Source organism: Pagrus major, chromosome 22, assembly GCF_040436345.1.
Source record: "Pagrus major chromosome 22, Pma_NU_1.0".
NCBI classification, from domain to species: domain Eukaryota; kingdom Metazoa; phylum Chordata; class Actinopteri; order Spariformes; family Sparidae; genus Pagrus; species Pagrus major.
Genome location: NC_133236.1, coordinates 26,179,260 through 26,204,914, shown reverse-complemented (window position 1 = coordinate 26,204,914; position 25,655 = coordinate 26,179,260). Strand labels below are relative to the sequence as shown.

General features: G+C 44.4%; 1 protein-coding gene across 5 annotated transcripts in view; it reads right to left on the bottom strand.

The window, feature by feature from the left end:
- The window catches only part of LOC141017540 (kelch-like protein 29), a 214,464-nt gene that overhangs the window by 132,769 nt on the left and 56,040 nt on the right, over positions 1-25,655 (bottom strand). For all 5 annotated transcript variants that reach the window (XM_073492229.1, XM_073492227.1, XM_073492231.1 and 2 more), the window contains one exon: positions 6,800-7,111. In XM_073492229.1, coding sequence (XP_073348330.1) covers positions 6,800-7,072 — 273 coding nt within the window. In that variant the 5' untranslated portion in view covers positions 7,073-7,111. The remainder of the gene's footprint in view (positions 1-6,799; positions 7,112-25,655) is intronic.

The following is a 25,655-nucleotide window of genomic DNA, read 5'->3' as shown; positions in this document are numbered from 1 at the left end:
TGGAATTTGTGACATTTTCACTGTGAATGCAAATGACGCGCACCAAGTCTGTGACAGGATGACAACACGTACAGTAGAGGCTAATAAATCAAATCCAGGCAGCGGAGTGTGAAGATTGTTTACCTTTCTGCTCCTCAGAGGAAGATAAAAGCTTAGCACTTAGGGAGGATTTTGAGCGCCTATTTTTTTTTTTTTCCCATTTAAGTTAAAATGTCAAGAATAAAAAAAACCAACACATTATCCTCGATCATTGAGAAATAAGTATCAGCAGTATAAACATTCTTAAATCTATAATCACATTGAACGTATCATCATTTTATGTCCATCAGTAGAACAACTAAAGGGAAGGCTGGATGACATTATTTCCAGCTGTGAAGCAACCATTTCTCTTCCAGCTACGTTTAATGTTTTTGGCTTTCCTCACAAGGTAGCAGGGTTTTTCTTTAAGACCCCATGGTGAGTCTGTCTGCCTTGGAAATGTAAAGTTTTCATCTTTCTCGGATGATGGAGTTTCACTATTTGATAGAACAATTGTAGTTTCCTCCCCTATCTGAAGCTAATTTCAAAAGCAGCTCTCTGCCAGCCCGCCTCCCTCCCTTCCTTCCCCCCTTCTGTCTCCGTTCTGTCTCCCTCATCCAGCTCCCCCAGCGTGCGCCTTCTTAAACTTTAATCATCTCATATTCAATACATTTCACAGCGACTCGTCACAAGGTTATCCCAGTTTTCAAAAGAAGCCTTCGCCTTTTGCGCCTCAACCTCAATAAAGATTCAGTGATTTCAGAATCTTCCAGTGTATTCATTACCTGGCTCCGTGACACGAGAGTGACGCTGGCACTTGACGCAGATTTAAAAGGCCCAACGAAAAAATAAAGCTAAAAACAAGACAAAAAATATGAAAGAATGAAAGCTGATGCACTACAGAGGTGATGCACGGTCGTACCAAACCTTTCTGCTTCTGCAGGTGCCTTAAAAATGTTGAATGTTTCAAAGCTGACAAAATACATTTCAGCGTAATTCACTCGCCTTGTCACTGTCAGGAAAATGACACATTTGCCTCAATGTGATCGCAGCAAAAAAAACTGAAAGTAAAATAAATCACTCGCAATGGGGCTTGCTTTGTGTGTGTTTTCTTTCTTTTTCTGATTGTGTCAGGGTGAGGCCACGACACCTGCTGTTCTCTGGATACCATGTTGTGTTGGCCACGGTATGTGGTCTGCTTCAATCCATTGGTTAGCTGACCTGGCTGAAATCAATGACCAAAAAGGCACAATGGGTGATTTTGTTTCAAGACGAGCTCTATTGATTGGCGCTGTTGATGCTTGGAAATTAAGAATTTTGTTCTCACAAGGAGAAACTTTTCGCTCATATCTTACTGTCAACTTTAAAAAAGAAAAAGGCATCACAACCAGTAGGGATATACTACAATGCATTCAACATGCATACTACTATAGCTTTTAAACATATGCATTGGGATAATGGAGTAACCGCGTATTGTCAAAGAATCTCATCCAGGTGGTGCGATCTGTCATGGGATGCGGTTTCTGTCGAGGCGTGCTCAGCAGAACATAACGCTTCATTCGGCCTTCTCAGGGAAGAAAGCGCTTTAATGGACTGCCAACAGCAGGTTTTCCATTCAGCCCCTATCAGCAGACGATCAAACGGCAGAACGTATAGTCACTGGAGCCGGGGTGACGCTCCCTGTTGAGGACGACTTTTAATAAACACAACTGAAGGTAGATATCAAAAATACCCATCTTCATTGTTTAGCATTGTTTATTGTTTGGCCAAGGTGCTACTTTGTTTTCCTGGAAGGAGTGCAACGCTCGTACTCTGCGTCTTTGTAAACTGAGTGCAGTGCCCAGCAACTACTGAGAGCAATGTCAATGTGAAGCCACAAAGACAACGGTTGACTGGCATTACAAATCCTCATGACTGACTTTGAAGCGCTCAAAACCACCCTTTGCAGTTTTCAGGACATAACTATCCTCTCCATCAGCACATCAACAGAAAAAGACCAAAGGAAGGGTTAGGGCTGAAACGAGGAGACTTGCCAATGAGCAAACAAATATCTTCTTACAATCAGACCGACACAAACAAACTCTCAAACACAATGTATTGCGCACATTTTTGCTTGTTTGCCTTTGATTTTTCAGCTCTTATGCGAGTGTTGTCGCAATACTTCAAAAATGCAGAGGGTAATCTTTTGCACCACACCACCACCGCAACCTGACCAGAATAACATGAGGAAAACTTGTTTGTTTCCAACGGCATTAAACTAATGAGATGGCTACGAGCTGAAGGAGAAGCTCATTCTGCAGGCTCCAGACTGCTCAGTGCATCAGAAACTAAATTCCATCAGCAAACATTTCAACAGAGAAAAAATGAATGAGATGTAAACAGAGCGAATCAAAAAGCCAATGATATAGAGAATCGACACAAGCCCACAAGCGAAATCCCAAAACCAACAACAGTTATTAGTTCGTGGCACTCCTTTGATCAACACATATCTGTCTGTTCTTTTATTTAGCCTTCATTTAAGTTCAGTAAATGTTGGGAAAAAATATACAAATTCCGGCACGGCTGCTATTAAATATCAGGGGAGGATGGATTAAAAAATTCATATTAAAAGGGATTAAGCCATGCAGAGAAATTCATATGTTTCAGAGGGCTATCTGTGGGAAGATACTTTTCTGAGTAGTATCATGTGTTCAGATAAAAACTCCGGCTTTGGCTCGTTTTTTTAAACCCCATGAAATCCTCGCTAACACTGAAAAACAGGCTGCAAGATTACTGTGCAAACATTTAACCCAGCGTAGATCTTTATTTCAGAGGAACTAAAAGTTTTTCACTGTGACCCCGAGTCACTGTAATAGCACTCTTTCTTTAACATTCAGACAATCAAAAGAAAATCTGGTGATATTTGTCTGCACAGTTGAGGTTTATAAGCCAAGGGCCATTTCAACGCAAGGGAAGTACAGGCATTAACACGTCGTAAAAGGCGTCTGAAAGGAAGTGATCATAATTTGGGCTGGGCAATATATGTGTATTTTTTGTTATTGTGATATGAGACTATATTTATATCATTTTAGAGTATTGGATTAAATCATAATACGGTGCAAAGTGCAAACTAACTAGCCGGGTAGCTAACGTTACATTGTTGTTGCTGATTTGTGCATGACAGTTCCACATTTCCACATTATTTTAATGTTGCATTGCCCTTCTTTGATGGCATATAACGCCGAAAATTAAACTAAAATCCAGCAGCAGGTTGCGTCACTTGTTAGTGCTAATGTGATATCAGTGCAGACTAACAGGGTAGGAGAATGGGCTGCTAACATTAGCCTATAAAGCCCCGCTAGTGGCGCGGTGAAGAAACAGTGTTCTTTTTTTATTTGATGCATTCATTGATAGCGTGAAGTTGTGAACAAATTGTGGGCCATATTTAAAAGGTAAACGATTTTTCAGATTTCCTACATTTATACAACTTATATAAGCAGGAACACGGCAGCATAACATCATCCCAGCATTCAAGCTTCCAACCCCGAGCATGACATCAGAGGAAACTGGGGTCCGTTTACAATAAACACTATTAATGGCAACGAATGATGTATGAGGGTCTCGAAGGGTTTTTCCACTCCACAGGGGGGATTTCAACCACTACCTCTTGTAACTCTGTTCCGAAGGGCAAGGAGGGCACTCGAAGACGAGGGGTCGGGGCAAAAATTGGGAGATTGGATTGAGCCTTTGTCAGAAATATTATGACATTTGATTTTGTTGCCCAGTCCTACCATTTATGAAGTGCTTTATAGGTAACATATGAAGATGTATGTGTATCGCAATGCAGCCTAAAAATATCACAATATTATTTCAAGGCCATAACTTCCAGCCATAAAAAATAATAAGGTAAAAAATATGCAACATAGATGTATATTTTTATCATCAACGAATTCTTTTAATCTAGTGTTTTCCATTTTGTTCATTCACAGGTCTCTTTCTTCAACATATACAGGGTGAAAATCAATCGCATCATGGTGACATGTTTTTGTTTACTGTGCATCCGTCTTGTCGACCTAAAATTAGCTTGCTTGGCGGCTACCATCTTCAAAACGTTCTTTTGTTTTTTTTTGCAAATCCAATAAGCCACAACATAAACAACGAGTTAATGTGAACGGAGTCCATTTAATTATCACCTAGTAAATTGAGTAAAACTGATACTCTGTGGAAATGGTGCTCTGGATCGCACTTAAAAGAGGCAGAATGGCATGAACTGAAGTGAAACTGGACTTTCCGCTGACATATACATATTATGTTTATCAGCGAGAGACAGAGGCTGTGGTTATTAATAACACTGATTTAATGTGTGTAGCGGCTTTATATCCATGAATATGGCATAAAAATACATAAAAATTAATTAATGGCCCGGCAGGAGATAACAGAGTATAGCTCTAAATTAAATATAGTCCGCTGTTCCATGTGGTTAGCTTTACGTCAGGATGGACAATGCGACCAGATGGTACATTTCCACTCTCAGCATTTGTCCGACACCAATCTCACATATGCACACTGACGCACATGTGCATGCACACACGCTGCTCCATCATGCAAACCATATAACTCTTAATCATTAAAAGCTGAAGCAAACCAAATGAAGACAGGTTGGATCCAGTAAACTGAAACACCTGTTCTCTGCCCTTTCCTTACATTAAAGGGAAATGATTACTGCATTTATGGTTTTATAAACACAGAGGAATATGTGCAGGGGTATCGCATTCAGACACCGTCTCCTGAACATGTCTAGCTATTGGACTGTGTCCCCACTTGGGCACGCCGTATTTATAAAGAGAGAGTCTCCAAACAGTGGAGATCAATAACGGCCTGTCAGCTTTTTAGTGTAGCCACGGACAGAGCAGAGACACAGGGACCGCGGAGAGAGAGCTGCATCCGTCCATCAGACTCTTTGTGACCCCCGACTGCTTTGATCGAAGATGACAGAAAGCGAGAGAGAGAGAGAGCAAGTGAGGACAGCTTGGAGGAAGATAGAGAGACAAACTCCTGTGGTACTGGGCAGCTCTTGAGGCCCTCTGTATCTTTTCTAGGCCATAATTAAAGCAGAGCCCAGACTCGGGGTATTTCCCTTTTTTAAGCGTTGCTGGTCTCTATTGCCTGCCTGACAAAGGACTGTCAAAGGCAAGACAAAGTAGAAAAGGTAAATCCCTGAATAAAGCTACCAGAGAGGCATCTGGGGAAAGATCTGCATTATATCTGCCGCACATACGCGCACACATTCCCACATATACAGTACCTTTAAACAATTGTGCATTCACGTGCGAGGCAATGCACCTAATTGCTGTGGCAGCCATTGAGCGATGACAATAGCCACGGTGGGAGTTGGCAAGACTTTGTCTGGATGTATGTAATTATTCAGCCGCACAAAAGGAGGGGCCGACGCGGTGCCAGAGCAGATTTACTGTGTCTGTGGTCAGTGTATTCAGCAGGCCAGCTAATGATGTGCACTTACGGGCTAAATTACCAGAGCATTGTTTACCTCTGCTATCAGAGTGCAGGCCCCACTGAGAGCGAGAGTCTCGAGAAGGTGAAGAAGAAAAAAAAAAAAGAAGAAGCCCAGATGGATCTGCTGAAGTTCAAATTAGAGCAAATGATCTGATAGTGAGGAGGAGTGCTGAGGGAAGACGAATGGTATCCATGGAAGCAGAGGCAGGGGAGAGGCTGAAATGTCTAACTCTTTTTTGGTAAAGGCCCCTCTCTTCACACGCTGCTGACAGCCAGCTAGCTAGCAAATCCCCGGACGAGGGGGTGGAGAACACAAACTGTACGGCTTTTGACTATACTGCTCAGACTATATTCAAGCCGCAGGTTTCCATACAAACATGCAATATAAATATGACATATAGTCAAAGATGGACTATACACATATGCTACACTCAAATATTGATCTTTGTATCACTTGAGGCCTCATTAGAAGTTGATTTATGGCCTACTTTGGATCAAATATCAATGTCTCTCTATAGTCTGCATCATTAATACCTAAGCTACACCTACATTATGAAAAAAAGAGGTTGCAAAGCAGAGATCTTCAGCTATGCCAGAAATATGCTCTCTTTTTTTACATGCTATTATCTCAGGGCTTCTATAATGATCTTCCCCCCTCTTTTTTTTGTTTGTTTGCTTGTTAAGAAAACCACCAGCTCTAACTGTCACTTCTGAAGGGGCACCCATCTGAGCCACTGTCAGAGGTCATTTACATAATGAAAGAAGAAAATTACCAAGGAGGCAAAAGGCAGGACGAGCCTGCCATTTGGCAGAGAGGGAAAATGAAGATGGAAGGAAAATGGTTTGGCAAGAATGGAGCATTGGACAGAGAGAGTGCAGAGAGAGCAGCAGAACTGGAGTGAGGGATAAGGGTGGAGAGTGCAGGAGGCAGCAGAGGAAGGGAGGGAGAGAGGGAGGGAGGGATGGAGGGAGGGAGGGAGTGAGAGAGCGGACGGGCTTGAAGGGCTGAGACAGTTGAACCATGAAGACGGGCATGCCAGTGAGTTGGACAGTGCAGAAAACAGTTGGAGAAAGTGAGAGAGGAGAACTGGAGGACAGCGAGAGAGAGAGAAGGATGGAGCATGGAGAAAAGTTGGAGATTATGTCCAGCTGGGGAGTCTTCAGAGATTAAAAAGTTGACACAGGGAGAGACAAAGACTGGAGAGAAACTCGACAGAGCAGGAGCAAACACCGAGATGGTTCAGAGGAAAGCAGGTGTTGCAACACCCAATCTGGACGGGGCTCTTACCTTGGCCGACGCCGGAGCCACCGATCCTGCTGCCGTGATGCCTCGCTTGACCGCTATGTCGCTGCTCGATGTTGTCACGGCAACTGTGACCGGGGTGGGGAGGAGGGAGGGGATGACTGGGAGGGGAAGGAGCCCCGGACGGTTGTTGCCATTGACAACGGCAGAGGCACAGCTATGATTGGCTCCTCCGTTGTGCAGGCCTGAGGGACGGATGTCTCTCCGCTCCCAGGGTCCCCGGTAGTCCCTCTCAAAGCGGTGGTGGTGGCGTGACATCACTTCCTCTTCCTCTCAGAGGGAACAACGGGGGCAGGCCTACAGGAAATGGGAGGAAAGGGGGTATAGGTTAGATTAAAAGTCTTTCATCAAATGCAAGTGGGAGATACAGACACATAAGCAGGGTTTAAAAGATAGAAAAAGACCGCGGGACAAAAAATAGTGAGGCGCCGAGTGAATTAGGGGAGAGAGCGTGTTGACGTGGAGATGTGAAAGCTCAGAGCATCTGCTCCCAGTGCACCTGACTGACACGAACACACTGCGGCTCATTTGTTGCTTCTAATTCCTATTCTCCCAGTCATTAACGAGGGCTGCGACAAGAGGGAGAGGAATGAGCACTGCTGAGCAGGTCTATAAAAAACACCATCAGTGCCACAACCATAAGGAGCTAAATTTGTTACGTGAGGGACCGAGAGGTTAAAACAATACAACTGAGCGGGACGCAAACAGGTACGCGCTCAGTGGAGTTATTCCCGAGGACGGCCCAGCAATATCATGACCTTGCGGTCAAAACTCATTCATCTGAATAGATAAATACCCCTGCAATTACAGCTCATCTCATACATCTAATGGCTGGTTAATTCAATCAGATTGCCCTTGAAGTGCATTTGAGGGTTCTCCCCTTTTCAAACACAGCAGGCTGTGATAGGCTAAGAGGCGACAGCGAGCTGGAATTACATCAGTATGGGGTATGGCGCTATTGTGTAGCATGAGCGGCGTATCACTCTATATTATATCATAAATCAAAGCGGTACAGGATCTGAGTAGAGAAATCCATCACTGAGGGGATTGTAGCGCATTGTACTCCTCCTCACCAAAGGCACGTTATGCTTCCCGAGCCCTTGATAACAGATGAAATAAATAAATAACAACCTCAAACCAGGTTCAGCGAGCCCCATGCAAAATCCCCCAGTCTGTAAGGAGAGAATGACAGCGGATGATAGGTCTTTATTCTGCACGCTGGGGTCTGTCACGCTGCCTCTTGCCTCACAGAGGAGCGTCTGCCTTGAAATGCCGACTTCTCTGTGTGTACCCCAGTGTGTATGTGTGTGAGTCCACAAAAGCAGTATATATACAAGTGAATGACTGTGTATGCATTGGCAGGATTTAATGAGAAGACACATGTTCAAAACTCCAGCGTAGTGCGTGAGAGTCTTTTAGAAATATAAAAGGATCTTTAAAAAAGCTTTGATGCGAGCGATACACCATGCAGCCTGTGGTGGGAGCACTGGCCCTTCTGTATCTTTAGCTGCTGTGACCGTCCATTTATTTACCAGCTAAAACACTCACTCTTTCTTCCTTTATGTCTCTCTCTGTTGTGCTCTCTTTCATTCTGTATCCTCATGCATTTTATTCCCTCTCTGAATCCCCCTTCATTTATTCCTCTCTCACACAAGGTCTGCTCTGTCCAAATACGGCAAGCTGATACGCGGCGATAGAGCCAGACGGAGCAAGTAAAAGCTGTGGGACAACACTCTCACGCTCTCTCTCTCTCTCTCTCACTCCCTCTGCAATAACCTCTTCTCCCTCTCTGCAGTAACCCCTTTTAATAACCTCAAATTTTACAACAGAATAAGCTCGTATTATCTCCTAAAAATATTTGAGACAGAGAGAGTAACAAGGTCCTAGTACGGTGGAACAATGGCAGAGCTAGTGCCAGGTAATATTCTCTTATCGCATGAGCTCCACACCTCAGCTGAGAAATAAGAGGGTAGAAAATTCCTCCGCATAAAAAACAGGTGGGGGCAAAGGATTAAGGAAGGGACTTTATCTCCACAAGAGTCGGAATTGGGGGCAGAGTGCATTTGTATTCAAAAATCTGTACAATTTATTTTATCTTATGAAGTGGGCACATGCCACTGTGCATCATAGACTGTACAACAGAAGTGGATGCAGCCTCCTGGTCTGAAAAGTGCCTTAAACCTGCATTCTTCCTGAAGCCCAGCAGGGGGCGACTGGTTTCAAAATGCATTCCGACTGTATGTAAGCTTATGAGAAAATGACGCTACTCCTCATGTGATTTATTACCTCACTAAACCTAATGAGTTTATTGGTCTCAGTTGTGAGTTTCAAGTCTTCTTCAATACAGCATGATGTTCATTTAGTAAATGATGGTCCCACTTGGTGTAAAACTGACGGTAAAGCAAGGTACGCTTTGGAGCATGGCTACCTTGTGATCGACAAGTCGCTACCACCTGCATAGTGTCCCTCAGGTTCTCGCTCCTCCCCTGTTACACCCTCTCGTCAAAATATGGTCACTTCTGGCTCCAAAAACAAGATGGCGATGGCCAAAAACGCCCACCGGTAGACCACAAACTAATAAATGACAATGGCTACGACTTCTTTTAAACAGTCTATCCTGTGCATCTGCTGTGCTCCCTCGTCCAGAAGATTTTGTGATTTACTGCAAAAACTGTTTAGTTTTTTTTTTCTCCCTTTGCACTGCCAAGAACAAGGGCACACTAGAAGCAGCAGAAATCCATTACATTATGCAGAAAAGGCATTGAACTAAGTCTGCAAGAGCCCACACAAGATAGGTTTTGTGGGATAACCTTCAGTAAGGCGGCAAATATACAGCATAGGGAGAAATATTTAAGTACATGTTTTGTTTCCTCTCAAAATACTACTGTACTTTGAGGTCGAAGGCATGTGCCATGTTTGAAAATGAAGAGTCTTATTAATTATTAATTATTATTAATCAAGTACCAAACTATTATTTTCGCATCTTCAGGAAAAAGTGGATAAGACCTGGAAAGAGAGCAAATGATGACTCTGTAAAGACTAGTATGTTGAGAAAGTGTTCGTATATATCTTTATTCAGGTGGTATCATTCAGTGAGTATACTTATTGAAAATGTATTACCCAAGGTCTCACACATGAATGCCACATAGCGAACTGTGGTTTTTGATTAACCTGCAGTCGAGGTACAGTTAAGGATAGACTACAAAAACTACTTACTGTCAAAGTTAAGGTTAAAATGAAGTGCGTCCGTGTTAGCAGGAGCTGTCCAGTCTTCAAAGCTAGATGTTTGGCATGCATGCAAGTAATTAAGACTGTTAAGGTAAATATATCAGGGCTGCCACAGTGACCAAGTTGTCTCATCGACTAATAAGCTTGTGACAACGCCGGTGATACCCAGTACGCCGGCTTTCTACAAGACAAGACAATCTCTATCTGGAGAGTGCTGTTTTTACTGCTAATGCAAAACTTCCAGCAGCTGCAGCTTCACATTAAAAGTGTTTAACTTTAACTGAAACACGAGTTGACTTTTATTTAGCTATAGGAGATGCATTGTTCAGTGGCTTTAGCACCGCTGTTGTTGATCAAAAAACGCATCTACGGTGCAAAATCACGGTCCATTTTCGGCATTTGTTGACAGTGGATCAATTTTTAAATCTGTTTTATTCAGTCTGTTGGATGGAACAAGAAGAAGCTGTTAGATGAAGAGCTGCAGGCGACAGGCTTAATCTCCAACTTAGAGAGGTAACAGACTCATTTTTCCCTCATTAAAGTTATCAGGTTCTCTGTTAATATTGGGTTTAAATCTGAAATACTGCCCAATAGGCACTTTTGCTTCGATAACAAATCCTCTGCCATCATCTTGTCGGTCAACTGTCCTCACTGTCATCACGTTAAAAGTGAAATGGGTATCCTGCTACTCTGTGCCATGACTCTGCTGCTGGCCCCGCTGTTGCACCGAGCAGACGTCTGCGGCACTTTGTAATTGTCCGACATATTGTTTTTAAAAAAGGCAAAAAGTCATGTAATCGGTGTATGCCTAACCACTGTGTTTCACCGGAGAAACACTGACTACCACAACTTCTGATATCACTACATTTCATTCAGTATTTAATGTATATTTTGAATAGTTTAACACTTTAAGTCGACCCTGCTAATGTATAGCTATTTTTGCTATTATTCTTTCTTAAATGTGCTGTAATAAGTTACATGTATTTTCATTAGTGCACCAGCAAATAGAAGGTGTGAATCAAGTCAGTGGATGGACAGGTGGATAAGCATCACCTGCTTAATTGGTGTGAACTAAATCTTCAAATACGCCATTGTTTCCCCTGCCCCTTGGACTAGTTTATTTCTTGACTAAGTAGATTTCATTTAATGGAACACAAGCTTTGATATGGTAACTCGGAATATGATAAAATGCCAGTACAAAATATTTTAGAGATGTTGTCCTGCTTACACAACTTACAGCATTGCCCACGATGGTCTACTACACAACATTAAAGTGATATCTTGGTAAAGAACATATTCATTGCAGAATCTTTGGATCTCATGTTATACAACCGATCCAAATGTCATGATACATCCTCCGCCTTCCTTCGACATAAACGTGGGTTGTTTTAAGTGGTTTATATGAACGACAAATGTTGATGTTGATATGAGGAGGAGCCTCTCACATTACCAAGCTTCGAATTCCATCACTCACTTACCCAAGTGGCATTTTCACAATCTTGGCACTACATTTCAATATGTGCACAATCCTGTAAGTTAATTCCTGTCATCCTTGCACTATGCATGCCAGTATGTACAGAGTAACCGGAGGCTGGCACCTGATCCCCGCAGAACGAGTGTCACTGAGACAAATCCCACTACATTTACGGTCCTTGGTAAACAGCAGGATTTAAGCTACTAATTACAGGCACTTAAATTCCCTTCTTCACAAGTGTGTTTCTGCAACGCCTCTAAAGTGCGTGTCCGTGCGTGTTGGTATATGTACTCTCATTACCTTGAGGCGGAGAGTGTGTGCTGTGTGTGTTTGCGAGGGGTAAGTATGAGCGGGTGATAAAAGAAATCTTGCTCAGAGGCGCCTGTGGAAACCAACACCCAACACACCTGTGGACTCTGCCAGACCAGATAAACACTCAAATACATCACATCTACAATGACACTTTGCTCTGCGTTGCTCCGCTCTAGGGAGAAGGTGCCAATAAAGATTTGCCCATTTTCTTTCACATCCAATGAAGTCACTGTCAGCCCTGGACAAAACAACAGTCTTTCAGAAGGAGAGATGATAACCTTTGCTGCAAGGCTTGCATGTTAAGCCAACCTTCTTAAGAGCCTTTTCAATTTCATAAGAAACTAATGACAGCGTTTCAGTCATACCCTACAGCAATTAACGAGGCTCTTCAGCTCCTGCAATCCTGTCAGCGTGTTAATAATCTTACCTGAAGGTATCAGACTTTCCCACGCCAAATGCTATTTTCCGACTCTGGCTCCGATCTAAAATAGCTGATGACTGAGAATTCTCTGCAGACAGATGAAAATCTAAACAAATGATTAAAAATCACTAATCCTCTGGTGGAGTAACAACAAGAATTGGGTTTCCAACAGGCACAGAGAGAGGCGGAAAAGAAAGTGAGAAACACCGTGTCAGCAATCAAACCTAATGAGCTGACTGACTGGCTGACTGACTGGCATCTCCATTGTGTTGTCAGTCACGTCATGAGTTAAAGGCAGTCAGCTGCGGAGGAGTGTGTGTGTGTGTGTGTGTGTGTGTGTGTGTGTGTGTGTGTGTGTGTGTGTGTGTGCGTGCGACTCCTGTTTCAAAAAAACAGCTATTCTAGCACCACTGATGCGTCAGAATCAGCGGCCAGCCTACCATGTTCCAGATGCACGTGCAACTGACACCGACAAGTGAGATGGTGGGGGTGTGTACATGCGTAACAAAGACATACATGAGAAAGAGATGCAGTTCGGGGAGTAGAAGAAGAGAAGTAAGTGTGTGTGGGAGTGCGCTAATGTCGCTGTGTGTGCAGGGTCAATTGTAACTGACATCTTCGTGACCTCCTCGCTGTCACCATGGAGATGCCCTGCATGTTCCTGTAAGCTCCCGTGCAGGTCGTAAGCCTGCATTTCAGGAGTCCTCGATGACTTCAGATCCCGAAGCGACGGCGGAGTGATTAGCCAAAATAAAAAGTTGTCTGACAGGTGGGAACGCAAGACGCACACCCTAAAGAACAGCATCTGTCACTCCGAGGCGGCACGCAGCATGTCGGGTGTGTGTGACAGAGCTGCGTTAACAAAGCCATGTGGGAATACGCAGGGAGCCGCAGATAGACGTGAGGAAAGAGGGAGTGGAACAGATGGACAGAACGTGGCAGCGACGGAGAGACAGCGAGACAGTGTGAGCGAGCAAGCAAATGAGATGTAACAGCAGTTGAGTGTGCGCGTGTGTGTGTGTGTGTGTGTGCAGCCTGAAATGAAGAGAAGGGTGTTAAGGATGGGATCAGGGTGGGATGGGGCGGGTTGTGTGTCATACTTCTGTTCTAGGGTGTGATGTTTGCTTTGCTGGCACATTCTGCCCTGCGCTCAATACCCTCCCGCTATTCCCCCCGCCACAGATACTCCCCAAGAGGAAGGGCTCCATTTCCAATCTGTAGTAGTGTTTACTTCTATTGACCCAGTGACAGCCCAGCTTTCACCACACTCACACACACGCAGCCACCTGCTACACTCACAAGTCTGCGCTAATGATCAATCCGTCCATCAGCGAGTACTGATGGGACAAATGAGGGCCGGGTAAAGTAGGCATACTGTAACTTTATGAGGACAAGATATTGCTGTAAATGAGCGGCCCCGTGGGAGACTCCCACAGACAACCTCTAACACACACACACTCGCACTATAACTGTCACAGATGCACGCCTGCTCATGTGCACGTAGCGAACACACCAATGCAGCTGCACACAAGTAAATGTGCTGACAGTTCCTCCAGGACAACAGAGATATTCGTCCTGATATTTAAATAATGGGAGAGACGGTTGGTACAGGAATAGCCCGGAGCAAGGCGAACCAGAGTCTCAGGCTTTTTAAATTCTCCTCCTCGGCTAGAGTCCATACCGCCCAAGACACACCAGATGATGAAGACGCCCTCTGAAATGACACTAATCTCAACTGCATGCTCTGTGCATACTTGTCTGCTCATACACACATGTAAATACTTTCTATATTTTTATATATTACTTCCTAGCACATTTAGTTTTCTTCCCCCCAGTTTTGTGAAATATTGATTGATGATGCAAACTGATCTGCCAGAAAAGAACCAGGGCTTCCTGGGTATTTTTAGCATCCCCCTCTTAAGGACATGTTACCGGAGAAACCTAACTGATGTTCCAGAAGAACCAAAGAAAACAAGAACAACAGAGCGGAAACTGGAGGAGGAAAAGGCAAACACAGGAAAGGAAAAATGGAGTTTTGTGTCTTCCTCATGAGTTCAGACACTGTTTGTGTGTATGTGTGCGTCGAGGGCGAGGTATGGGGGGTTGCAGAGGGGAAGTGAAAGGGCCCTCTTTAGGGATGAGAAGAAGAAGAGATGAATGCAGCTACCTGCTGTCATGGAAACCAACTCATCTATTGTTGGGATTTATTCCTGGCATTAATAGGTTCAATTAATGCCGGCGGTATGAGGGGAATTAGCACTTTGGTACAATTCCTACAGCTCATTAGTGCTCTGAGTGGAATCCAGAGACACCACACAGTCAAGAAGTGTATCATGAAAATATAGCAAGTCTCGAAAAACCAGCTAAGGCACCCTCCAGACCGAAAATAGCCTTATTACAGGCATACAGGCTGATTTAACTTAAACAGCTACAGCTACAGGAACCATTTGGAGGGCAAATAAACCTGAACCACGGGGTAGGCAACAGTCATTCTGAGCAGATCTAGCACTAATCTGAATCCACCTCCTTATCTCATCCGCCTATTAGAATTTCCACAGAGGTTTCACAGGAGATGATTGTTAGAGATGGCACTTTGTACATTAATCTGACACCTTGATGGATGAAACACTGGTGGGTGACATGCACACACTGCCTCATTTTGCCAGAGACAGACACTTTTCCCGATCATCTTCCCTTTGATAAAGCATGCAAGCAAAGGCCATACCATTCAAAGCGAATAAAATACGGGATATGGTGAATAAAGTAGACAGAGAGAGGAGAAATAAAAAAGGAACTGAGGCTAAGGGTTATTTTTTCTTGAGATTAAGAAATATTGCATATACCTGCTCCACTGACAGCAAATTTCCCCGTCAGTGTGCATCAGCACAATTCTTTTAGTGGAGCATTAATAAGTAAAACTTTCTCCAAATGTAGGGGGAACAAAAAAAAAAGTCAGCTGTGTGTGCATGCGTGTGTCGTGCACGTATGTTTTCGTGGGGGATATGACCTGATGCAAGGATTTCCAAGCTGCTTGTTTGCTGCAGTCGTAACACACGCGTTCTGTTTTTCACTTTCTGAAAGACAAAAACAACATGGGTCACTCTTTGGTCCAAAATTGTCAGCTCCCCGCTGGCTCCGGCGCAGACAGGAATGACCACGGCCTTATGAAATATTGCAATGACCGAGTTAGTAACACCCTGCCAGCGTTTTGGTTGTCAGTGTGTGATTAGCCTGAGGAACTGAGAGGCACCGCTACCTCCACCGCCGCACGCTGCAGCTCAGTTAATTAAAACACAGACTTTCAACAAAACGCCACATTATCACAACGGCAAGACATAAAGCTGGAGAAAAACCCTGGGGCTAGTGTGCACACTTTTCCCATCCAGCATTTCTGCATGCTTTTTCTACGGGGTGTGGGAGCGGCAGATTTCCAGACGCCAATCACGCAGTGTGTTTATTCGCGTATGTGTGTGTTTGCGTGTGTGTGTGTAGTCTCTGTGGCCCATGGCAGCTGTCGCCTTCTCTCTCCCCGCTGCATCCTTTTGCGGATTTCTCTGTTCTCTAAATAAAAACCAACAACAGCATCAAAACAAACAGCGCTCACTGTTGATGCCATGCACAAAAACACACACACATAAAAAAACCCTAACATGTTCTGTGGGCTGCTGCATTACACCTACTGTGACACTCGTGTGTGAGTATATACTATTTTTATACAGTATGTGACGTATGCAGTTCAGCGTTGGTAGCGGGACACAAGGCGAGTGCAAGAATAGTGACTTAATTATCTAAATGGCTGCTGCGGAGATTACTGAGGGCAGTGAGCATCCATCTCTTTCAACACCACCGGCTTAGAGTGCACGGCCAAGCTGGAGGAGAGATCAAGAGATACAGACATCAATAACAGAGACAGAGCGGCGAAGAGGAGAGCGAAAAAGAGACCGAGAGAATTAAACGGGAACAAGAGAAGGGAGACAATGTGGAAGACGAGCGACACGAGTGAGTACAGTGACAGTGATTTACAACGGAGAAGTTTGCGAGCCGACCGGGCCTTCGCTATAAAAAGCTGCCGCGGCATGCGGTTGCATCCACGGCTACAGAGAGTCGTGACATCACCTCTGTCGCCATGGAGATGCCCTGCACGTCTTTGATTTCACTCTGCCCGTCATTACCGCGGAGGTGCTGCAGGGCTGGACGGTATCATGACCCCCCCTGCGGAGCAACAAAGGCTCAGCATTTCAACGTCCATCCCTCCCCCCTTGCATGAACATGCATGTTTGACTTTCGCACAACCGGGCTGGTACAGGGGTCACCCTCAGACTGGAGGGCCTCAGGTTTGATCCCGTCCAAGAGCCCTTGAGCAATAAGTTTAACCCCTACTTGCTCTAGAGACTCCAGTCTTGCTGGTTGACCCTGTACCTCTACCGGCGGGCAGGAAGAGAATTTCCATCTGGAGGCTGTGAAAAAGTATAGTGTATGAAAATAAAAAGATCCACACTGTGAGCACTGACCAGACTGTAGCACTAACAGGCCGTTCAACCAAGTAGAAAATCCCACCACCAATGAAGACTCCTTGTTCCTTCGCAGCAATTATTAAAACGCTTTATTAAATGTTCTTGCAAAGTCTACTTTTAAGAGGAAATGAGTAGGAAATGACGGCTTATACTGGCCCCTTGTTAGAACTCTAAGCCTCGTCTCTTTGCAGCAGGGACTGTGCTCACGACTGGAAAGCTCACTGGTTTGAATCAGCAGATTGTCTGAGGAAACACTGGGTGAACAAATGGCACTCTCTGCTTTCAACAACTACCGTCAATGCACCACAGCACACGATATATACTGCACTACAACTTCCCTAATCTCCATCGTACTCGGTTGTCTCTCTAAGCTCGGCCCCATCCGAGTTCGAGGCCAGCTGGTAGTTTAGCAGCAGAGTCTCTGTCGGTGTGGGAATAGAGCTCCGGTCCTCTGGGTGAGGACACGCCGCCTCGCTTTCCCCCCCATGTGACACTTCAGACAACAGTAACAACCTGGTTGTCGCCCTACGCTCCCTGGTGACAACTTGTTGAACTCTAAACATTAGGTCAACCTTCAATATGAAAAGCGGCAAAAGTAAAATGAATCACGGATAACAGATGGACAAACTGACTGATCGTGTAATTACATATAAATTCAATTTAAAAGGATGTGACTTAATGAGTTTTCCCCCCTGAGCAATGGCATTAAAAGAGGATGTTCTCTGTAATGTTAACATTCGAAAACATGCAGAGGACGACTGTTCAGAGACATTTTCAGACGAGTCGGTTGTTTTGTGTACTTAGCTGGATAAACGGGGGCTGTTTATAGATTGAAGTCGAAATGGCACAGTGCAGGGAAATATCTAATAAATCAAAGAGCGATGTTTCTTTCTTAGAGAGTCAATTACATTAAAGCTGGAGCTAAACAGAGTTCAGATGTGCTGTGCACCAAATTCCCATCTCAGTCGGCTCCAATACTTTCTATCATGGTTAGTGACAGAGCCTGGAGTCAGGCGGTCCTCACTGCCAAGTTTGCTGCATCTCTTCATTGTTTTTTTCTGACAAAGCCAAGACACACAAGCATCTGTGAAGCACGTACATGAGTCCCTTACGGAGTACGCACACACGAAAAATTCCCTTACTCCAAGTCACGCAAACACCAGTCCAAACTCAGGTGTGCGCACACACACACACACACTCACTCACACACACACACACACACACACGAACGCACATGCAGGACAGTGCTCTCTCCCTGATTAAGCCGGGCCATCTGCTTGAGTCCCCCGTCACCACTGACGGCTGCTGCGTGTCCAGGCCAGCTCCGGGCGAGCCAGAAATCCCCCAGTGCGATCCAACAGCATATTAATCTCCTCAAATCTCAACCTTTTCAAAAGGGCAGACGCCACAGTAACCTCAGTGCAGTTGTTCAGGGCAACATCATCTCACTCTCTCAAATACATGATTCTGTCACTTCTGCCTTAGATGACATGAAAAGTGAAGGAGGGTGGGGGGGTGAGTGCATTTTCCTTTCTCCTCATATCCTTCGCTTTTCTCTCCACTTATCTCATGTCTCTGGGTGCTTTCTCTAAAAGCTATTCTCTGTCTCTGTCCGTCGTTTCATATCTGTATGAACACAGTGGCCTTTCAGAGCGCACAGTGAGTGGCGCCGCAGCCCGGGCTGGCCCAGAGGAGCGGTTGGAGCGGTATAGATTAATGGCCCAGGAGACAGCCTAGGCAAGTGGAATGAACAAATAGAGGGGCCACTGAAATGACCAAAAAGAGAAAAAAAAGGGGGGAAGGAGAGGTAATGATAAGGAGAATGAGGCGTACACTAAATTGTAGGAGAGGTACCGACTGGGGGAATGTGTTCGGTCACAGTATAGTTTTATACCCCTGTCACAGTGACGGAGTGAATTAAACCTGAATGGGTCGATCCATCCAACATGAAATTGCCAGGTTGGATGAAGGTCGGACTCTGGCCAGATTTAGTGAGCTGCCATGTCTATTAGGGATGGACACTTCATTAAATGCGACCGTGGTTAAAATGATATCATGAGCATTTACTTTGTACTTGATAGAGTAAAAACTTGAGAGAAAGAGATCTAGAGTGAGAAAACCATTTTGAAACTAGCATTTCTGTGCATTAGCGGCGGCGTATGAAGCAACAGTTGTGACAGCACACTCATATGGATGGGGTTTAATGTTACATGCAGGTACAAGAGTTCATCGAGTAATTAAATGGCAGATAATTAAGTTATTAAAGATCTTGATAAGTAATTTATCATCCAAGTTAACTCATTAATAAAAGGCTAACTGTTTATAGCCATGCTAGCCACACTGGTGCTTTGAGATAATATGTTAGCATTATAACATGCTCACAATGACAATGCTAACATGCTGTTGTTTAGCATTTATGAGAATATTTGCAAATAACAGCTAACATGCTGATATTTAGCATGTATAATGTTTGCCATGTTCATCATCAGTTAGCAAATTAGCTCTAAGCGTAGAAAACATGCTAACATATTCTCAATAACAGTGCTAACATGCTGACGGTAAGCGATGTTCATCATCTTAGTTTAGCATGTAGGCATGATAATACCATGTTTAGGCTATGTTTAGCGCTAGTTAGCACTAGCCGTACTATATAGAGCACAGCTGAGGCTGATGGGAATGTCAGTTTGGAAAATTTCATGGCATTTAATTCAAAAGTTGTCGAGACATTTCAGGCCTAACCAAGGTTATTTGGATACATTGTCATTGCTAGAGCAGCTCCACAAATATTGAGAACATTCTCTGGCAAAATGTGAATTTTATTCAAATGTAAAATTAATATCTTTGGGGATTTGGACTGTTCTGAGAACTTTTATTGGAGTAAATAATTAAATGATTCATTAAAAACAACCCATAGATTAACAAATAATGAAATACTCATTAGTTCAGTACTCGGTGAAGTTCATCATACATGGTTTTACAGTGCGACAGGGGTATTGGAGGGTCTTACTTCTGAATTCTCCTTGAGCACATGGAAAAATCATGTGCGTAAGACAACTGAAGAATTTTAAATGTGCCACAAACCTGTAGTGCTGCATTTTTTAGCTTGTGATTATCTGAATAAATGAATTGTGCTTCAGCTACAATACACAGAATAACAGTGGGAAAGGTTTTTTTTCTTTCTTGCCCTCTCTTTGTCTCTCTTATTTTCACTCTCCAGCTCCCCTCACGCCTCCCTCCTCTTCCTTACCCATGCCTCAGCTGTACTCTCACACACAATCAGCTCCATGAGTCCGGAGCCAACGTAGATGAGAGCGAGAGAGAGAGAGGGAGAGACGGGGAAGTGGTGGAGGTTGTTGGGCAACATCACAGATAGCGGAAGTGAAGTGAAAGATAAAAGGGGGAGAGAAAGGAGAGAAGAAGAAGCGAGAGGAGGAGGGAAGGCAATGACAGAGAGGGAAAATGAGAAAGCCCATGGAGATGGAGAAAAGGTGAAACACACACACATACACACACACACGTTCTTTAATCAATATTGTGGGAATGTGGCCCCATGGTAAATCACTTTCCTGGCAATAACAGAGAGCAGCCACTATCCCTCTTTTTAATATGTTGCCAGAGTGTCAGTGGGTGATACACGGCAATATATAGGGAGGGAGAAGGGAAACAGAAGACAGAAAGTGGGGGAGTCGTGGGTGTGTGTGAGAGTGTGTACTGGGGGAAGCTGTGATGTATAGGCCTGGACAGTTGGTCTGCACTCAGATAAAAGAGGGGAATCATGATTAGGTTGGGTAAAGTGTCCATGCTGTCCTATCCCCAGAAACACACACTCGCACACACACACACACAAAAAAGAAAAGTCTGGCTTGTTGGAGAGCCTGTCCCTCTTCTCCCCTCTCTCTCTTTCCCACAAGCCCCTTATCGTGTGTCCTTTCTCATGAGCACTCAATGCATCAAAAGCTGCCCTCCTAAGAACAAGGATCCACTATAATATGAGAATTTCATTACAGGGGTAAAAACCATTCCTCTCTTCTTCTGGTCACATCGATTTAGGGGATATTGAAGGCCGGGGGAACTTTTCCACCTTGGCCTCACGAAATCTGTCTGCCTGTCACCGTCCAGAGAGCCACCAGATTACACGGTGGCCCGGCAGGTTGACCTTCACTTAACTATCTGACCGCAGGGCACATCATCCTCCATGTCTTTATTGACTTGATTCCATCTCGCTCAATCTCATCTTTGCCCGCTCTGTGTTTGAGACGGCTCGGCAAATGTTGTTACCGTAAACGAGAGCGGCTTCTCAATTGACTTGGGTCCCCTTTAAAGTGGTGTTAAATAAGTAATGGGGCGTCTCATCTGCTTTGGCTAGCCAGTAGCTGGATGGGTTACAGTAAAGGGAGATTAATGGATGGGCAAATGGAGATAAATGTACGAGCTAAATGGAAGCGCCAGACCGGTCTATGATGAGACCCGGTGACATATAGTGTCAATGCACAACTGGACAGCTGTCAAAGTGTATGTCGATTCCAGGTAGGGGCGCGAGATACAGGTAGAGTGATCATCCTCTTATTAATAATCAGCCTCGTTTTTAACACTCGACAGATGACACGATATGAGCAAAAATTCTAAGCCTGAACACAATTTGTAGAAGTGACAATGAAATGAGTAATGACCGTCTGGAGGAACAGTTTCTCACACGAAATGGCCTGTTACTGTAGGTAGAGGGTCTGAAATTGAACACCCAAGACCTGGCTTCAGTTTCTTGGTCGGTACAAGCTGATGAGAAAGGCTGGATGTGTTCCGAATGTGTAGGCTGAACTCACTTATACCTAATGCAACAGTAACAAGGCTGCCTATTCAGATTAAATAAACTAAGATTTACATTAAAGCAACTAAAATGCAACTTCCTGGAGGAAGGAAGTCGATTGTTGAGTCTCATCGTCAAATACTGACGCTTTGGGGATGATACTCAATTTAAGGGGCTGCTGGTCAGCCAGAAGTCATAAATAATCAGTTAGCTGAATGACATTAATGGCATTGATTGTTTGACTTATCGTCGTAGCTCTACTTGAAAGATGCCTGAGATGATACGTCATTCGAGGAAAATTAGTCGGCAACTATTCCGATTAATCATTTCTGTCCTTTTGCAAGCAAAAGTGTAAAAAAGCAGTTTTGTTGGCTCCGGCTTCTTAAAAGATTTACTGCTTTTTATTTGTCATTAATGATAGTAGATGAAGTGTCTTTTAGTTTTGGACTGTTTTGTGGACAAAACAAGCTTTTTTTGAGGATATCTGTTTGGGCTCAATTTTTTTGATGTTGAATAGACTACAGTACTCAAGGACTCAATTAAAGTAATCACTAGTTTCAGCCCTACTTTCAAGAAAAAGATAACCAACATTCTCTTGTTGAAGGTTGTTATATAAGAGAATCTCTGTTTTGTACTGTGACCAGCATTTTCAAGATATATTTAATTATAATGGCCATTTTGTACACTTTTCTGATAAAGAACACGGCAAAGACACATGTAAGTACATGTAAGTACGCTGCTGCAAGACGGTTTGTTTAACTCACCGGTTGAGACTTGCATCGCCGCCATAAACATAAACAAAACAAAAGCACAGTCCAGCTGAAAAAGTGACGGTTCCCTAGAGACGGACACATACTGTAGTTCACACAGAGCTGCTAATTTCTGACTTGTTGTGATATAAACAAGCAAAGCTTCAGTTCCGTCAGAGTAATTAATACTGGGCATTTGAGTCTCGGCGTACCTTTTGTTGTTGTGATCCCCCGCCACCAGGGACCTTTGTGCATAATCAAATAACTCCACCTGTATGGTCTGCGCCAGAACCCGTTTTCCTTTTGTGTAGTCAGATTCTGGGAGGGACTCCATGTGCTGTACTTTGTTAATTAATGAAGTCCTTCACCGGACCTTTTATACCGAGCCTCCTACAATTCTGTCCAATCACTCCTGTTGCAAAGAGTGTTATTCATTTTGAATAGAAACCAGCTTCTGGGGCTTAATCTTGGCTCGATTGCCTTCGTTGTAAGTAATTAATGTAAATACAGGGAGCTGGCTTTTTCTGCGTCTGACTACAGATAAAGCATCTGATGGGTTGTCACCTCGCTGACAGACCAAGGCTGCGCTCATCTCTTCTTTGTTCCTACAGTCTTACTTCTTCTCTGACTGCGACGCCGCTGAAGCAAATGCAGCACAAACACCGCTCCAATCAATCCACTCAATTTCATCTTAATTAGCTGACCACAAAGGGCTGCACATTACTACTGACGTCGATGAGGCGTACACCCTCTCACAATCTCGGCTCTTTAAAGACATTTTTAATGTTGCTCGAATTTCACACAACACGTTTTAATGACATGTGGCTCTAATGATCTGTGTTAAGTCCTCGCCTGACAAAACCCATGACACACGGCCAAGACTAACCATTTTGCTTCCGTTTCATCAGCATCAAATGAGAGACGGCTTATCTTCGCATTGGCGTCAAAGGAATTGCCATGGACAGCGCAGGATCTGTCATTGCTCCGATGTAAGAAGGCTTTTAACCAGCCACCTCTCATTTCCAATGCGAGATATGAACTGTTTGAACCGTGCTTTTTTTCATCTGCCACGGCTGAAATATGAGACATGGTATAGTTCTGGCGTAATGCACAAAGCCCCTGGGTCCCGTATGAGGGAAATGTGCTTAAATCACATGGGCTCACGGTAAAAACAGTTTGGGATTCTGTCTAACATTCCCCTTCCACTTCCTACACTGGGGCTTTGTAAAGAAAATACTGAAGATAATGGATGTCTCCACGGGCACATGTTCATAAATAAAACAAGCCGAGCTACTTGCCTGGTATTAACTGCACTTTTCACGTAGAATGGGGAATCGATGCTAATGGAACACATGCAAAGCAAATAGGAGCGACTCGGTGGCACTTTGACCTCTGGTGGCAACAAACATGGCTGTGCATGTAGAGAGCGAATTCGAAGAGAAACCTGCATCCAGAGAGGAATAAATATGTGGATAATATTCCCTGTGCTCAGCACTGTCTATAAAAAAAAAAAAGAGCTGTGAAATGTAGAATTTGATATGCTGTAAGGGTCAGCCCTGGTTTCTGTGGGAGCAGTGGAAAAGCAGATGAGCTAGGAGTGGCAGTGTGGATGGAGTGAAAAACATCAGGCACTACTATGAATTCATGCACTATGTATGGATGGACTCAGACCTGAGCTATGACAGCACCAGCATGGAAAAACATATTAAGGAGTAAAAGATACACCCGCCGCCCGTGTGGTTTGTGTGGCTGTGGAGCTAAATGTTAAGGCTGCTGGAAGACAGCTAGGTGATTTGTGTGGGAGGTCTAACGGAAGAAAGTTAAGGAAACAAAGAGGGATGAGACAGAGGAGGAAAAAAGTGGCGAGGGGTGGGGGTGGGGGTGCCTTCAGAGCAGTGCAATAATTTACAGGTATTGTAAAAGCCGGGCTGGCGGGGACGTCAGTAAAACAAAAATGCCAAACCGCTCTCTGGAGGCAGTGCGGCTTTATACATTTCTATGGACATTTTTCATCAGTGGAGAGTGGAACACTTTTTCAAGTAGTCCCCCCAGAACATTCAAGTAGGGCAAAGTGCTTTCTCTGGAGCCATTTTTTAATTGTCCTGTAAAGTTGAATTCAGAATAACAAGGAGCACTGATGGGACCATCTGAATTTTAACGACAGTTCGCCTACAGTGATGATCCACTAATTGCGCAAGACTGTTTGCATTTAGCATCCTTTTCTGTTTAGTTGTATTCAGCTGACATTGGCTCACACTTTCCACCCCCGTATGCCTCATTCCCTCTGAAGCCCGAGCGCAGGGCGATGGGTTAGGGGGCCCGCTATTTCATGCGCTCCCTCAGGCCCCTTCACTTTGATAAAGGTTGCATACCTCCGGGCATTTTTGAGAACATTTCCCGCTCTCTCCTGACACTTCCACCTTGCAACCCCTGTCCCCTCTCAGCACGCCCTTTCCCTCCGGCACAGTGCAGTTTACCGACCGTGACACAGCGTGCCGGCTGGATAATCCCAGCGAGACCGAAGCGCCATTAGGAAAAGGAGGACGCTAAAATGCCAAACCATATTACAGACACCCTCCTCCACCTCCTCGACTGGGCTCCCTCCCTGTCTCTTTCTTACAGAGGGCACCTGGTGCCGCATCTCTTCATTAATGCATGGAGGCGGGGGGAGTGTGTCTCACACACACACACACACACACATCTACTCATTCCCTCACACAGCCACTTATCTATGGTGAAAAGCATGACTACATTGCGGGTGCCCTCTGACAATGGAGGCCAGGGAGGGAGGGAAGGAGGTGTGTGTGGATGTGTGTGTGTGTTTGAGACCTCAAAGCAACAGTCTAGTTTGGAGCTAATCATGCTGAAGGTAATGAAGCTACCTAGAGACACTGTCAGCCTGCAAGGTTAATGGAACACCTGTATGCACGCCGTTTAAGAAGCGAGAGAGTGAGAGGCATTATCAGTGTGAATCCACAGAAGTCGACGTGTGTGTTTTTGCAAGCTCATGTGGCTTGCGCACGTGACCGTGCATGTGTACATTATTCACTGGAAGCGCCGTGAGCCTTGAGACACCAGCAGCTCAAAAGGAAAATGGTAAAAGAGATGCCGCAGAGTGCCGCCACCGCACTTATCTGTCAGAATCACAGAAGAAGAAGAAGAAGAAGGAGAAGAATCCCTTCCTCCTCCAACACATGAGCGCAGTTTCGAGGGAAAGAGTGGGCGTGTGTGAATACTGTAGCATCCCTGAAGGTGAGGCGAAACAGGGAGGTGCGAGAACTTTACAAAGAATCAGGTTAACTTGTCAGAGGGAAAAAATAAAAAGGCATTTAACTTTCT